The sequence below is a fragment of the Bufo bufo genome, chromosome 3 (assembly GCF_905171765.1).
Source record: "Bufo bufo chromosome 3, aBufBuf1.1, whole genome shotgun sequence".
NCBI classification, from domain to species: domain Eukaryota; kingdom Metazoa; phylum Chordata; class Amphibia; order Anura; family Bufonidae; genus Bufo; species Bufo bufo.
The window spans coordinates 563,716,946-563,733,900 of record NC_053391.1 but is presented as its reverse complement, the minus strand read 5'-3'; the positions used below and the strand labels follow the sequence as shown (position 1 = coordinate 563,733,900).

Genomic DNA, 16,955 nt, shown 5'->3' with positions numbered 1-16,955 from the left:
CTTTTTTTCAAAAGAAAAAAACAAGAGAAAACTGCAGGTGCAGCCAAGGGTCTGGGAAGGCGACTTTAGCTCTTGTGCCGCTTGTTTGCCAGACTCTTGCTATTGTGTGTATTGTACAGTTCCCTTTCACAGTTTTTTTCATATTTTCCTTTGTGACAAATGTTTGTTAGACTTAAAAGGAGGAGACGTCTTTAAAGTATGTTCTAAGAAGTAAACAAGTTCTTGTATAAGATTTGATCATGTGACCAGGAAGACCAGCAGACCAGCACTGTTAGCCGTCCGTGATTGTACATAGCATGTCTGTCCCATGCACATAGAGACTAATTAATGAACATATTCTTCATTCATGAATGTGCTGCATGGAAACAAAAAAAAGACACCCCTTCCCTCACTAAACATGTAAAATCTGAGCATGTCCATTAAATAAATCCACCAAGAAATGCTGGGGGTCATTAGTGCCCACTGAACTGCTATTCGCTGAGACCCCCAGGCTATGCAGAAATGTGTCATTTGCAAGATCTCAATTCTTCTGAATAGTTGAGAATATTTACAGAGAGGTACATGCATTTTATTTGGCGCTCACATTGGAGGCCATTTTAGTGAGTTATTGGTTCCACTGTTGAACTGTTAGGGCATCGGCAAGGCATTTTACTACTGATGACTTAACCTCAGGATAGGTCATCAGTACCTGATCGGTGTGGGTTCGACACCCTAGATCCCCGCTGCTCAGCTGTTTGAGAAGGCACCGGTGCTCCTGTGAGCGCTGCGGCCTTCTCTCTGCTCACCAACCACCGCGCCGTACATTGTATAGCAGCTGTGCTTGGTATCGCATTAACTTTAATGGGGCTGAGCTGCGCCTAGGCCACGTGACCGATGAACATGTTGTACAAGCTGTGAGAAGGCTCTGGCGCTACTGTGAGCGACGCTGCCATCTCAAACAACTGATCCGTGGAGGTCCTGGGTGTCGATCAGATACTGATGACCTATCCTTAGGATATCTTTATGGTGCTTATATAAATAAAGTAACCAGATTTTTCACATAAATGGACGAGTGCTGTGGATTTCTACATATTGCTTCTTGACGGGTCCTCAAGCCAGGATCTCTATTCTCCAAATTGGGATCTGGGGTGCTGCTTATCCTATTTTTCCTATCCTTAGAATAGGTCATCAGGAGTAAAATGTTGGAAAAATGTCAAGGCCGATATGTGTTCCACCAGCCTTTATAGGGCATGAGGAGGTATGCAAATGACCTGTCCCCTCCGAGCGCCAGAATGAAATATACAGCAGCTCCTAGCTGGCGTAGATTTCCGCAATTATTAACTCCAGTTTCTGGCGTAATTAATGAATTAGCCGGGGCCGATGGTCCTGCCCTCACAACATCTTCACTCCGCCCTCGCCACTCTCACTTTTTGTAGACTTGGCAAGGGCAACGTAAAATGTAGGTTATGACTAGAAAAGTCTCAAATGCGTTGAAAAGTAACAGATCTGGTCGATTTGCAACTTTTGTATGCAAAAAAGGGCGTAATGGGAACGCTTGAATTTCCCCGAAAAGAGTTAAATATTACCAAAACTTTAGCTTTATGCCAGTATATGGAATGGTGCAATATCCGTCCACACGTTCACCCATTAGTACACAAGGATATTTATCTGTACAGATGGTGCTTATCTGCTGTTTGTTTTCTTCAGTACTTGCCGATTGACTTTTCTTTAGCACAGCTCCTTTAGGGAAGAGCTGTTATCTGTGACCAGTGATGGCCAGTTCGCATTGTTCGCCCACGAACATATGCGGGCTGCCATCTTTTTTCACAGGTCCGGCGAGGCACAGGTAAGCCCTTACCTGTTCCTGTGCGCGAGCCGGTCTGAAAACAAGTGCGGTCAGCGGGAGCAGGCAGTTCTGAGAACAGCCCGATGAATGCCCCCGGTGGCTGTTCTCGGAACTGCCTGCTCCCGCTGACCGCACTTGTTTTCAGACCGGCTCGCGCACAGGCACAGGTAAGGGCTTACCTGTGCCTCGCCGGGCTTGTGAAAAAAGATGGCAGCCCGCATATGTTCATGGGCGAACAATGCGAGCTGGCCATCACTGTCTGTGACTACAGCTTGTGCTACTTTCACACCTGCGTTCGTTGCGGATCTATCTTGTATCTGCACAGACGGATCCGCACCGATAATGCAAACGCTTGTATCCGTTCAGAACGGATCCGTTTGCATTATTCTTTTTAAAAAAAGTCTAAGTCAAAACGGATCCATCTTGACTTACATTGAAAGTCAATGGGGGACGAATCCGTTTTCAACTGCACCATATTGTGTCAGTGAAAACGGATCTGTCCCCATTGAGTTACATTGTAAGTCAGGACGGATCCGTTTGGCTCCGCATTGTCAGGCGGACATCAAAACACTGAAAGCAGCGTTTTGGTGTCCGCTTCAAAAGCAAAATGGAGACCAAACGCAGTCAAACTGATGCATTCTGAACGGATCCTTATCCATTCAGAATGCATTAGGGCTGAACTGATCCGTTTTGGATCGCTTGTGAGAGCCCTGAAACGGATCTCACAAACGGAATTCAAAACGCCAGTGTGAAAGTAGCCTTAGCTACAGGGTCTATAAGGAGTCTGAGGTAGTCTGTGACACACCTCCTGTCTCCTCATTGGTTAAGGTTGCTGCTTTATCCCTTACCACTGCAGTTCTGCCTCTTCTGACTGGCTGCTGTGTTAAACGCAAGTCTATGACTAAATCAGGTAGTCAGTGCGTGGAGGATTCATTTCCATTCTAAGTGCTTACTAATTATAAAGTACAGATTACTAAACCACCAATGATAAGGAGATTATCTGGTAATTGCTGCACTTGTACTGTGGCAAATGAACCATCGTAAAGGTGAGCCATGAGCATTGTGTTAAAGCTTAGTATCGCAGGTTTAATACATTTTAATGGCTAACAAAAATAGAAGTAATGATGTTACATAGCGAGCTTTCGAGACATCACCAGTCCCTTCATCAGGTGTACTATAAGAATATATGAAGAAACAGCAATATATATAAGAACAGAGACATAGGGGAATGAATGGACATTTGAAAAATAACATAAGAACAACAAAGATCTTACTTTGATATGTCGTTCTGTTATTTTTCAAATGTCCATTAATTCCCCCATGTCTCTGTTCTTATTGTATATTTATTGCTGTTTCTCCATATATTCTTGTAGTACGCCTGATGAAGGGACTGGTGATGTCTCGAAAGCTCGCTATGTAACATCATTACTTTTATTTTTGTTACCTGTTATAATCTTATTTTGCTTCTCTTAATGAGAGCACCATCTGGACACGTATGCCACAGGATATGCCGTAAATATCTGATAGGTGCAGGTCCTACCTCTGGCACCCGCTCCTGACTCAAGAACGGGGTGCTGTCTTGCGCGGCTGGGAATGGAGCAGAGATTCCTTATAGACCATGTGTGACGCTATCGGTATTCATTGCCATGGGACTTCCAGACATCCAAAGCCCACTCTTGAGATAGGAAACGGTTCAAGAGGTGGGACCTGCACCTATCGGACATAGCCTATGAATATGCCATAAATGTTCAGGTGGGACAACCCATTTAAGAGTTGTCTGTACATAACTATTGCATGGAATTTTATTCAGACCGCTGTTTTTACGTAGGCTTTGGGCAAAACCTTCATGCCAAGATGCCATTCAACCTAATCTAGTTACACGTAGAAGACATGAGCTCATAGTGAGAGATGTATGTTTGTAGGTGCTAAAGATTATCTGGGCAGTGGATTTCTGTCCTAAGGTCATTAATGTTTTCCTCTTACATCTATCTAGTAGGATGGCTTCCACCCAGGAGAGACTGAACACAGACTGCCCTTTGTCATGTACAGACCCATTGCTTCAGTTGTGCGTTGGGCTACTGTGCAGAAAAATTAATTAGATGGTTAACCACATCCTACACTGCGTGAGTAACACAAAGATGAAGGGTTTAATCTCTCCTGCTGCTTTCTGCCAGTGCTTAGGAGGCCTGGAAAGTAGACAAGGTCTGCTCTGTTTTCCTGTCACCTCCATTGGAGGACAAACAGGGACACTGTACAGAGACCCATTCCTTATCTGTTGACCCAGGAATGCCACCAGGCCCTTAAAGAGACAGCATTCAGTGAAATAATGTACATCAGGGCTTAATGACTTTGCAAGGAGAGAACTTGAAAGAGCACTCTGAAAACTATAGTTGTAGTTACTCTGGGTAGTTCATATACATACATATACTGTATATTTTGGCCAACAGCAGAAGCACGGCAAAAGTAGCAATGGTCGTCACCAGATGATGCATTCAACGCTGGATCTGCGCTCTCTTCTGCATGCATTTCCTTTACAAGTGTGTGTGCATGTGAAAAAAGCCTTCCTGGTCCGCAGCACATCTCTCCATGCAAACAGGGTACATGCTGCCAATATAATGTAAAAGTATGGGCGAAATTCCAGTAATGGCTGTTGCCCCCCCCATGCATCTGCCTATGTAAAATGTCTTTTAAATGAGTGTCGATCTACCTCTGTTCTTGTCAATCTACACTGTTTCTGCACAGGCCATGTAAAAGGACCCAGTGTTGTTCTTCCAAACAAGAAGTGGACTGACAAATCTTAAGATGACCTTACACATTAGTCTAAAGTTGATCAAAACCGATAATTTAAACCAAGACGATCATTCATCAGGCAAAATTGAATGAGTGATGGTTTTACCCAAGCAATGACCGACCGCCATTATCTGAAAAGATTTTGGCTGTGTATTAAATTTGTAGACAAAACATACGTCCCCGGAAAGATCTTTCATCCGTTGCCCAGTTTCGTTGAACATGTATGGATAGTTTGCACAACTGTAATGGTCAATAGGGACTAAGGGCACATTCCCATCACCAATTTGTTCTCCGTTCTTCTGATCCATTAGAACAGGCATCCTCAAACTGCGTCCCTCCAGCTGTTGCAAAACTACAACTCCCAGTATGCCCAAACAGCCTACAGGTATCAGCCTACAGCAGGGCATCGTGGGAGTTGTAGTTTTACAACAGCTGGAGGGCCACAGTTTGAGGATGCCTGCATTAGAAGATCCGGAAAAAAACAACAATATCTTATTTTGAACATCAGTCATGCTCAGTTAGCATCATTTTGCTGTAAAAATTACCGATTCATCTTTTTTTGAGCATCAGTTTGTGTCAGTTCCATCAGTATTCGTTATTTTCTAAAATAATAGATCTCTAAGGCTGGGTTCACATCTGCAGTTTTGTCTCCGGCAGTCTGTACCAGCGGAGGAACAGACTGCTGCAGTTTTCCGTATCCGGCACAGCCGAATACCACTGCACACCGCCGGATCCCCATTCACTGTAATAGGATCCGGAGGCAATCCAGCCGCTTACCGGTGTATGTGTCGGCTTTCGGCCGGACAAAATATGCCATATGTAGCATTTTAGTTCCGGCTGAGGGGCGGCATGCATGCCAGATACAGTGAATTCCGTCAGTCTGTTCCGTCGGGGCAGGATGCAGATGTGAACTGAGCCTATCGGAATTGACAAAAATGGATGCAAACTGATCATAACTGAGGCTCAAAATAATGGATCAGTTTGTTATTAAATTTTTCTATTCTTCTGTCGGATTAGAAAAACAGAAAACAAAATGGTGATGTGAAAGAGCCCTAAAATGTGTATGGTCATATCTGTGTATGATTATTTGCTCAATAGCTGTTCAACCATTAACCCAATTTCGTTGAAAATGTAGGGCTACCTTTAGAGCAGGTTTACACACTGCAGTATTAAAGGGGGTGTCCAGGATAGGGGTATAAGTGTCTGATCCATGGTGGTCTGACTTCCAATCACAAGAATGGGGGCCCGTTGAATGGAGCAGCAGACATGCATGCACGCTGTCGTTCCATTCAGCCCTATGGGGATCCTGGAGATAGCCGAGCCCTTGGACTTGGCTATCTCCGGCAGTCCCATACAGTTGAATGACAGGCGTGCATGTTGGCCACTCCATCCAAACAAGGAAACATAGGCCCCCATTCTCAGTGGAGCTCCCAGCGGCTGGACCTCCGCCGGTCTGCAGACACTTATCCCCTATCCTGTAGATAGCTTATAAGTTGTTGTAATGGGGTAATCCTTTTATTTATTTTTTTGGCAATGTGGGGGGTCCACACATTGTACTTTTATGCATGCTGCTGGCAGCTTTGCAGGGTAACAGCGCTCTGAATCTGTAATATCGGACTATTTTGGATTATTGGGTGTATATTAGACACAGTAATCCAATACATCAGATAATAATTCACCGATTCCAAATTCTCTTTTGGCTTTTTATCATATTTACAATTTGACACTTACAATACTTACCCTTATATTATTATGCAATGCTGGCTTGTTACACTCTATTTGTACTTTGCAACACTTTCCAGCCTTATGTGTATATATAATTGTAAGCACCAGATTTGTGATAAACTTGTTATGTTTTATCTTGATTTCTACCAAATAAGCTAATTGAGTCGTTATGGTGATATACACAGTAATGACATAGAGAATGCCTCAGCCGACTGCTTAAAATAATGATACAAGGGCTGATGAGATGAAATGGAGAGCATTGCAGCCATGTCGGACATTCCAAACCCCATGTGTCAGCTGTCACCCGCTGCGATGGACGGCAGTATATTCGGAGACTTCCCAGTTTCCACTCATCACTAAGATATTATTATATATTGTTAGCTAATATCTGATAATACCGTCTACTTCACTGGACGACGTATTATATGTGCACGTTTAATGTGTAATTATTCATTACAAAGCATGCATTTGGCAAGGCTGGGAGCTGTCTAGAAGCAGGTGACAGTGCTTGCTCTCCATGCTACTGTTGACATCTAGTCTTGTCATCTTACACCCACTTTCAGATTTTACACATGTTGGATCTTCTTGTCGGTAGCAGCCAATATGGATGAAATTAAAGGGGTTCTCCAGGATTTAAAAAATGACTAAGGCTACTTTGACACTTGTGTTGTTAATTCCAGTATTGAGATCCGGAAGAGGATCTCAATACCAGAAATAAACGGATCCATTTTGATTTTGGGTGCATCCATTCCGTTAGGACGCGGTTGTGTGAAATCAAAACGGAAAATAACAGATCCATCAATAAATACATTGACGGATCTATTTTCTTAGGGTCCATAAAAATCGGATTGACTTGCATTGTTTTCAGTACCGGATCCGTTTTTTTTTTTTTTTTCATTTTTATGACCGGACACATAACCGCTGGTATGCAGCAGTTTTGTGTCCAGTCACAAAATGGAATGCTGCCTGAACGGAAGACATCCTGATGCATCCTGAATGGATCTCTTTCCATTCAGAATGCATGAAGACTAAACGGAAACGTTTTTTTTTCAGATTTTGAGATCCTCTGCCGGATCTCAATACCAGAAAACAACAACGCAAGTGTGAAAGTAACCTAAAAGCAAGGAATGTCATACCATAAAAACATAATACCTTTATATCCCCTGCTGATCCCGTGCCACCGTTCCAGTGGCCACTTTTTTGCATCAGTGACGTTCCATATATGCCCGAGACCACTACAGCCAATCAGCACTCCAGAATGGGGAATCTTCTTAGGCATGCAGTTGTATAGGAGTAGGAGATGTATCACTGCAGTGCTATTTAAATTAGTCATCGGTAAGTAAAGTGACCTTTTTGCTTAGTCAGTATTTTATTATTGAGGACAATGCGGTCAATAATGTCACTTGGACTTACAGTGACTAACATGCTGAAACGTGTGGGCAGTCAGCACCATCACCCCTTCCTCTTACACCAGGCAAGAATCTATGTAAAGAGTATTTAGCAGCTATATACTACAGTATAAATCAGTGTACAATTTTTTTCTCATAACCCCATCCTCATTGTCAACACTAGATAACGATCACATACAGGTTTGGCCGGAAGAACCCCATCTCTCACCTTTTTTCGCCTGTAGGCACAGCCTTCTAGTGCTGATTGATCCTCCTCCCTTCTCTGCCTTAGAACTCGGATAAACTGGCCTACACAACAGATGGTTTGGGAATTGGGTTCCATATAATGAGGGGCTACATTATATTTTTGAAATCTTGGCGTGAGTTTCATTTGCCTGCAACTTTTTGGGAAGGCTTTGGGGCTTAAGTCCAGTGGAGGCTGAAAATATTCAGTCTATCTATCCATCTCTCTAGCAGAATGGTGACGTGTAATTGAATTAGGACTTTTACAAAAGCCTTTTTGTTAAATGTAGGAAGTATGTGATTATGTAATAGCGATGTAGATGCGGTTATATGTGACTGGTTGACCGCGTGTCCATAGAAACATGGATTTTGTGAGAACTGCATGCATGTTGCCGACATACGAGTGCACATAGGAAACCAGGCACTGCGTTCAGCAATACCAGTAGAGAGTCAATATTTTAAGAGTTGAAAGAAATTTATTACTGTTTGAATCCAAATCTCCCTCCTTCACAGACCCTGCCCTTCGAGTCCCCCATCAAATTCCTGCCCGAGGCACAATGAGATGCTGTGTCCAGCTGCAGAGAAGGACACATTGTGTCCTGCACAGAGAGAAGCCATTCTCTCAAGGATAGGCAGAGGCGGGGGCACCATTACTTGGACGATTGTCAGTGTTCTTGGGTTTGTTTGGATCCTTTCTAATGTCTGACCTTTCCCAGTTGTATGTCTAGAGGGGAAAATTGCCCCTATCTGTCACTGAGCGTCTCTCATATTTTCAATATTAACAGAAGTAAAGCATAAATGAAGAGTAAGTGAGGACCAAATACTAGGAGGCCATTTCCATAATTAGACTGTGTTCCTGTATTGTTCAGGGTTGTAAAAAATATTTGTGGGCAAAATGGCACGTTTGTTTCACTCCATAGACCTGCAGCTGAGAACTATACACAGCTGTGAAAACACAATACGCCCGAACCTTTCTATACTATAGTCTCCTAATGTTGGGTATGAATGTCATAGTAGTACACTTGTCCTCCTTGGCAGCTCTGATAGTTGGTTAAGTTGTAGTTGTAGACAGCACTACAAGGAAGTCTTCAAGACTTCAACGCTTAACATGGACAGTCAGTTCCAGTGCATTATGCCATTCCTCCTGAAAATGTATGAATAACTGGACCACTGGGCATTACTAGGCTGTTGTCAATATGATGTACCACTACACACCTGCTTCTAAGGCTACCAGGATATTGTCATGTATTAAACGAGGCATGGACTCGCAGGGCAGGGATGTAATATTACCACTTTACAAAGCTTTAGTGCGGCCTCATCTGGGATACGCAGTCCAGTTCTGGGCACCAGTCCATAGAAAGGATGCCCTGGAGCTGGAAAAAAGTACAAAGGAGAGCGACTAAACTGATAAGGGGCATGGAGGGTCTTGGTTATGAAGAAAGATTGTAAGAATTAAATGTATTTAGTCTTCAGAAGGTTTGGACATAATTAACCTATATAAATATATAAATGGACTGTACAAAAAATATGGTGAAAGCTGTTCCATGTAAAATCCGCTCAAAAGACAAGAGGGCACTGCCTCCGACTGGAGAAGAAAAAGTTCAGTTTCCAGAAACGTCAAAGTCTTTACTGTAAGAACTGTGAATATTTGTAATAGACACCTCCGGACGTGGTCACAGCAGGAACAGTGGACAGTTTAAAAAAAGGTTTAGATGAATTCTTAAAATTAAATTACTTTAATGCTTCTGAAAATGTGTACAAATCTGGGTCTCAACTCCCCATGTACCAGAAAACTAGTGTAAAAAAAAGTTGCATTTTTTTGAGTTTTTAAATGCTATTTGTGCAAAAAAATAAATAATTTTTTTTCAGAAAATGGTATTTTAACACTGGACTTGCCACATTTCGAAAAGAGGGTGTGGTTGTGGTGTGCCCCGGCAGATTTATCATCATGTATGCCAGTTTTTGTGCTCGTAGCTGGCATAGATTTCATTTTAGGCACAAATGCCGCTTTTCCCCCCTTATCAGGCTAGGTGCAAATAATTTCTCCTAGATTTTGGTACACTCACATTAGTAAAAGTGGCTATAGATTTCTTGGCAATCAGACAAATTTCTGTATCTGTAAGAGCTATAATTTTTTTGGTCTTCCTCATCTGTTTCAGTCTTGGTAAAATAAAAATTTTGCGTACGTGTAAAGGCACTCTAACCTCATGGCACATTGTAAATGAGCTCCCCACTATTTTTAAAATGTTTATTACTTTCTTAGCTTATTACTTTCCACTTTGTAGCAGACATTTTATTATCCGCACTGGAACCCCTCCTGCACACTCCAAAGAGCACATCCATTAAACACCTGTAAAAACTGAGATTATCTGCAAAGTTAAAATGTAACCATGGTGTGTAATCTTATATTACACTTTTATCCCGCAATATTCCCAGGTATATTTTGTAATAGAAGTGAAATCTTCTTGTTTTTCTTCCCTGTTGGAGTCATTTTTTTTATATTTCATCTTTGCAAACATTCTAAAAGGCATTGCAGCAAGCTGACTGGTATATGTAGAAATATATACTGAAATTCAGTGTGAAATTTACTTTACTCACTTCTACTGCATAGCACTGACATATTACCTTTACAGACATTGGGCCTCATTTATCAAAACTAACAGGAAAACTGGCTTAGTTGCCCATATCAACCAATCAGAGCTCACGCATGAAAGGTGGAATCTGATTGGTTGCTTTGGGCAACTAAGACAGTTCTCCTGATTTAGACAAATGAGGCCCATTATCATTGCTCGATGTCCCTAATGGAGCTCACAATCTAAGGTCTCTATCAGTATGTCTTTAGCATGTGTAAGGAAACCCATGGAGACACGGGGAGACCATACAAACTCCGTGCAGATGTTGTCCTTAGTCAGGTTCAAACCGAGGACCCCAGTGCTGCAGGTCACCAGTGCTAACCACTGAGCCACCGTTCTGCCTTCTAAGTATATGTGATTATGCAGGTATGAACACAACCATAGAGTCTGCGGATGGGGGCTTCATGCATGTCTGGTTGGCCCTATGCTCTTTTTCTTATGACTAGCATTTACCTGTGTAGGACTCCAGTGTCTACAGTGGCTTATGGTTCCTCTCTAGTACAAGAGATCTGGGGAGGAAGGAGAGCAAAAGCAATGTGCAGGACTCTAAAATGAAAGGTGTGCCCCAAAAGACAAGGGGCTACTCACCAGATGCTGTTGTGCTAAGCGCACAACATCTCAGCTGGCATGGAATATGAAGTGGCATCCCTGCTGCTGCGCGCTGCCTCTCTGGTGATGATACCCGCCAGAGCTTGTCAATGGATACCTTGATGCAAGGAAGAAAAAAAGAAGGCTCTATGAGGCGCTGCAAGGATGAGGATTCCTCGGATAGTTTGAAGATTACTTTATTAGGGTGCAAGAACAACGCGTTTCGGTGTTACCTGTCGAAGAGCTTAGTTGAACCCCAAAATGCATTGTTCTTGCACCCTAATAAAGTAATCCTCAAACCATCCAAGCAATCTTCATCCTTGCAGCCCCGCATAGAGCCTTCTTTTTCTCCCTTACATCGAGGTATCCATAGTACAAGAGATTGAAAGGGAGCAGGAGGTGAACAAGTGTTGGGATTTCCAACCCTGGGATGGGTGGGAGTAGTATGAGACCCGTATATACTGTGTGCATTGCCTTATTGTACCTCTTTTTCTTCCAGTCTGCACCGGCACAATGAATGGACTCAGTGTAACTGGTGAGGCCGAGTACCAGCATCACACCCTAAAGAACACCTACAACAACTGCCATATTGTAATGGGAAATCTCGAGATTGTGCTTGTTGAGGACAACAAAGATTTATCCTTCTTAAAGGTAATGCACACCCCAGAGATCATCGTGGGAGACTGAGATAAATATACCAATGCCTCGTTTTATAAACTGCTCTCATGCAATGTGCAGCAGATGGTAATCAGGCGGCATGCTGATATACCGCATACAGTATCTCAGGATATTCACTGCTCACCTATATCGCAGATGTCAGTTTCATGTGAGCAGCTAGAGTGATATGTAAGTGCGTTCAGTGTTTCTGCCACTGGAATGTGGCTCCAGCCTGTCCTGTTTAACCGGCCTTTTCTCCAGAATATTGCACAACTGGTTTCCCCTCCCTGATCCACCTACAGAGTTTAGGAGGCAAAGTACTGTCGTCATTGGGAGTGGCTTCCTGTTGCTTCAGGTGAACATGGCCAACCTTGTCCTAATCGGAAAGCCTGAATTCCAGGGGTTTAACTGCTGTTCACCAGCTAATAATGTCAAATTTCATGCTCATTGCTTATCTGCATCATTAATACATGGTAAGGGCTTCCAAGCATTAAGTCAGATTTTGTGGTGTTAAAGGGGTATTCCAGCTAAAGGCATTTATATAACAATTGTCCTGTAGGGATCTAGGCACTGGAACTCACATCATAAGAAAGGAGGCCCAGAGTCCCATAGCTTATAAGAATCCACCACCAATGTTGGAAAACCCCTTTAAAGAGAATCTCCACCTTTAAACAGGTTTAGCTAATTGGCTTGATGGTGTGAACATAATAAACTTTGTTCATGCAAACGGCGGTTCAGGGGCGGATTGACTATAGACTCTACAGGGAAATTTCCCAGTAGGTCAATGTCCAGGGACCGCCTGAGCCCTCCTCACGGCCACCAGCCGGGTAAGTAATGATCTGTCACTCCCAGAGTTAATTAACGCTGGGGGCGTCAAGTTGTACCTGGCTGGCGACCAAAGGTGCCCTCCTGATTCTTGAATTCAACTGTACTGCCATCCTGAGGAAACTAGCAGTTTATTGTTTTGTACTTAGGTAGTTGGCTCTACAGGGGTGGTATTTTGTGCTCCAATATGGTATTTCTGGCCCCGTCTACTTGTGTTGGCCCTGCATTCTGACAATTTGGACCTGCCTACAACATGGGGCCACTTAAATTTTTTTTCCAGGGCCATTATAAGTTCCCAGGCTGCTTAGCTGATGAGGAGGAGCCTGTCGCTGACTGATGTGCAGCCTGTGTCCTCCCGTAGGCTTCTTGAGTTATATCATCAGAGAGAGAGGGGAAGCCAAAGGCAACCAGATATTTCCCCTGCATTGGTCAATTCAGATGAATTACGTGGTATTACATGGACTACTCCAGGGGTCAGCAACCATTGGCCCTCCAGCTGTTGTGAAGCTACAAACCCAAGCATGCTCTATTCACTTCTATGGGAGTTCCAAGAACTGCCAAGAATGTGTGCATGCTGGGAGTCGTAGTTTCACCACAGCTGAAGTGCCGGAGTTTGATGATCCCTGTACTGCTCAATTCTTCCTAGCCTTTATAGTTCATCGAAATGCCTGTCTGTCACGGTCTCTCAGGTGACTAATGTCAGGAGATCAAGGAGACTGGCTGAGCATGGAGGAATCTAACAGCCTCCTTGATTTCTCTTGATTCAGTGTTTATAGAGTTAATGACCACTTACCTTGTCTCAGCTGTTGCTCAGTGGTCATCACTTCTACCCTTTATAGTCTGACCCCACCCCTCTGACTATGTGGTAGATTGCTTCATTTGGTTTTAGAAAGAGCTGAAGTGTGGTTCTCCCTGAGTTCCTGCTCATCCTTCTACAACAGAAGCTAAGTGTCTCGCTTGTTTCTATTTTGTCTTTTCCCCTTGGTTGTTGTTGCTAGGCCTCGGGGAGACGCTTGTTCCTTCATCTTGGAAAGAACGGGTTGTCTCAGCCCTGCCACTATCTTTAGGGATCCTCAGGGTCTCCAGGACTTCCAGGTTACTGTGTATGGGCATTTCTACCGTCAAGGGGTGCCCATACGGTTAGGAGTCAGGGCCAGGAGTAGGGTTCTCTAGGTCAGTGTTTCCCAACCAGTGTGCCTCCAGGTGTTGCAAAACTACAACTCCCAGCATGCCTTTGGCTGTGCAGGCATGCTGGGAGTTGTAGTTTTGCAACACCTGGAGGCACACTGGTTGGGAAACACTGCTCTAGGTGACCCTTTCCCTTCCCTAGTGTTGAGGCCTAGTGGCTTTTCTTTTCCCCCTGGTTGTCGGTGTAGTGTTTACTCTTTTAATTTATCTGTGACACTGTCATTCTGTAAGCATCTTTCTGCTGAGATGAGGATAACCCCCATCTGCAGACCTATACTGTAATATGTGATTATTTGTAGAGAACCATACAGTATAACTGATTGAGGGATAATACAAGGAACAAGGAAATGAGATAACAGATTTCCACAGTTCATCAGATAGCATATCTTCACAGACTGTGTAGGCTTTTGACTCCTTATACCAGTGTTCCTCAAATTCAGTCCTCAGGACCCACCTGCTGGTCATGATTTGAGAATATCCCACAGAATGAAGTCCTGATGCATTAAAACTAAATATATAATCTGCTCAATACTAAGGAAATCTGAAAAAGCATTACTGCAAAAGTACAAAATACAAAACTTGCCATTTTCTTAATAGCACAGAACAGATAAACAGAATAAATAGAAGAACATTTGTTCATTAAAATAACGACTTGCCTCCAGCCCCTCCTCCCTCCCCGCACTGTAACTGGTGTATCGCCGGCCGCGCTGTCAGCCATGTAGAAAGTCAACCATCGCTTTATAAGACGCACTGCCATTCCCCCCCCACTTTTGGGGGGGAAAAAGTTAGTCTTATAAAGCGAAAAATATGGTAATACAATTGCAGCATTTTTGGGTCGTCCAATTGGCGATAGCGATATGGCGATTTATTGCGATTGCGATTGCTTTGGCCATATATTGTGCAGGCCTAGTAGACATTAGCCCTGAAACCAGCTCTTGGGATCCTAAATCACTATACAGTGTGTACTGCTAAATCTGATCACATAGGAGTACATTAAATGTAGCACAGTGTGCATGATGTGTAGGGCGCGCCATGTTCTTTTTTACTGCAACATGCTCTGATATTGTCACTTTTTGTGCTGTTTTTCCCCCACATTTGGCAACAGAGACACAATGCGGCATACGTAAAAGTAAGCGGTATAGGACTGCACTGTCCTTAGATCTGACACCCCTGATATGAACTATTGTGCTGCTTCTCAGAAAAGTTTTTTATGGGGCAACTGGAGCAATGGCAGGCAAGAAAGATACATTGAATGGCAGGGAAGAGCTAGCCAATAGCAGGCTGCGACGGAACGAGCCTCCCTAGCATCGTGGGTGACGGTAGGGAGGCTTGTTCCCTGTTTTCATCTGCGCGAGGGGGAGATGCAGCGGCGCCATGCTGGGATCAGGAGCAACGCGGGAGCCAGGGAGTGAGGTAAATTCAACCTCTGTGAGGGGCCCGAGCACATCGGGGGGCTTTATAGATCTTGGATAAGCCCTTTAACTGCCAATGTCAGGAAATAAGTCTTTCATCACTGGTTACTTTTCCAAACAGTGACTTCCACATTTGTCTTCCTGGACACAATAGGGGTAATTTATCGAGCTCTATCCTCCACAATTCTGATTGGAAAAAGTCACAAAATATGGCTTTGTGACTTTTTTGCTAATTTGCATTCTTACACCATTCACTCCCTTTTTGAGTGGGTGGGAAATTGAGAATTTTTACCTATGTTAGGTAGGTTTACTCCAGATTTGTTAGTGCTAATAAAAAAAATAAAAAAAAATGAAACAAACTAGAGTGGCATTTCTGGACTAAGGCTACTTTCACACTTGCGGCAGAGTGATCCGGCAAGGAGTTCCGTCGCCGGAACTGCCTGCCGGATCCGGCTAAACGTATGCCAACTGATGGCATTAGTAAGACTGATCAGGATCCTGATCAGTCTTAAAACTGCCTGATCAGTCAGAAAAATGCATTGAAATGCCAGATCCGTCTTTCCGGTGTCATCCGGCAAAACGGATCCGGCATTTATTTTTTTCACCTTTTTTCGGTCTGCACATACGCAGACCGGAAGGACGGATCCGGCATTCCGGTATTTTGAATGCCGGATCCGACACTAATACATTCCTATGAAAAAAAATGCATTCAGGCAAGTCTTCCGTTTTTTTCGCCGGAGATAAAACCATAGCATGCTTCGGTTTTATCTTTTGCCTGATCAGTCAAATGACTGAACTGAAGACATCCTGATGCATCCTGAAGGGATTAGGGTACTTTCACACTAGCGTTTTTCTTTTCCGGCACTGAGTTCCGTTCTAGGGGCTCTATACCGGAAAAGAACTGATCAGGTATAACCCCATGCATTCTGAATAGAGCGTAATTAGTTCAGGATGCATCAGGATATCTTCAATTCAGTCTTTTTGACTGATCAGGCGAAAGATAAAACCGCAGCATGCCTACGGTTTTATCTCTGCCGAAAAAAAATGAAGGCTTGCCTGAATGCCGGACCCTGCATTTATTTCCATAGGAATGTATTAGTGCCGGATCCGGCATTCAAAATACCGGAAATGCTGTATCCGTCCTTCCGGTCTGCGCAAAAAATATAAATGCCGGATCCGTTTTGACGGATGACACCGGAAAGACAGATCCTGCATTTCAATGCATTTTTCTGACTGATCAGGCATTTTTAAGACTGATCAGGATCCTGATCAGTCTTACAAATGCCATCAGTTGGCATACGTTTTGCCGGATTTCCGGTAACGGAACTGCTTGCCGGATCACTCTGCCGCAAGTGTGAAAGTAGCCTTACTCTCCATTCAGAATGCATAGGGATATACCTGATCAGTTCTTTTCCGGCATTGAGCCCTTTTGACGGAACTCAGTGCCGGAAAAGAAAACCGCAAGTGTGAAAGTACCCTAAAGTGTTCCACTAAGGCCTCATGCACACGGACGTTTTTTTTGCGGTCCGCAAAACGGATTTCCGTTGTTCCGTGATCCGTGACCGTTTTTTCGGCAGTGGGTCTTCCTTGATTTTTGGAGGATCCACGGCCGTGCGGAGCCAAACGGATCCGTCCTGACTTACAATGCAAGTCAATGGGGACGGATCCGTTTGACGTTGAC

At 43.7% G+C, this 16,955-nt stretch overlaps 1 protein-coding gene across 1 annotated transcript in view; it reads left to right on the top strand.

Moving 5' to 3' along the window:
* The window catches only part of ERBB3 (erb-b2 receptor tyrosine kinase 3), a 91,430-nt gene that overhangs the window by 22,189 nt on the left and 52,286 nt on the right, over positions 1-16,955 (top strand). Inside the window, exon 2 of the mRNA XM_040425574.1 lies at positions 11,692-11,843. Coding sequence (XP_040281508.1) covers positions 11,692-11,843 — 152 coding nt within the window. The remainder of the gene's footprint in view (positions 1-11,691; positions 11,844-16,955) is intronic.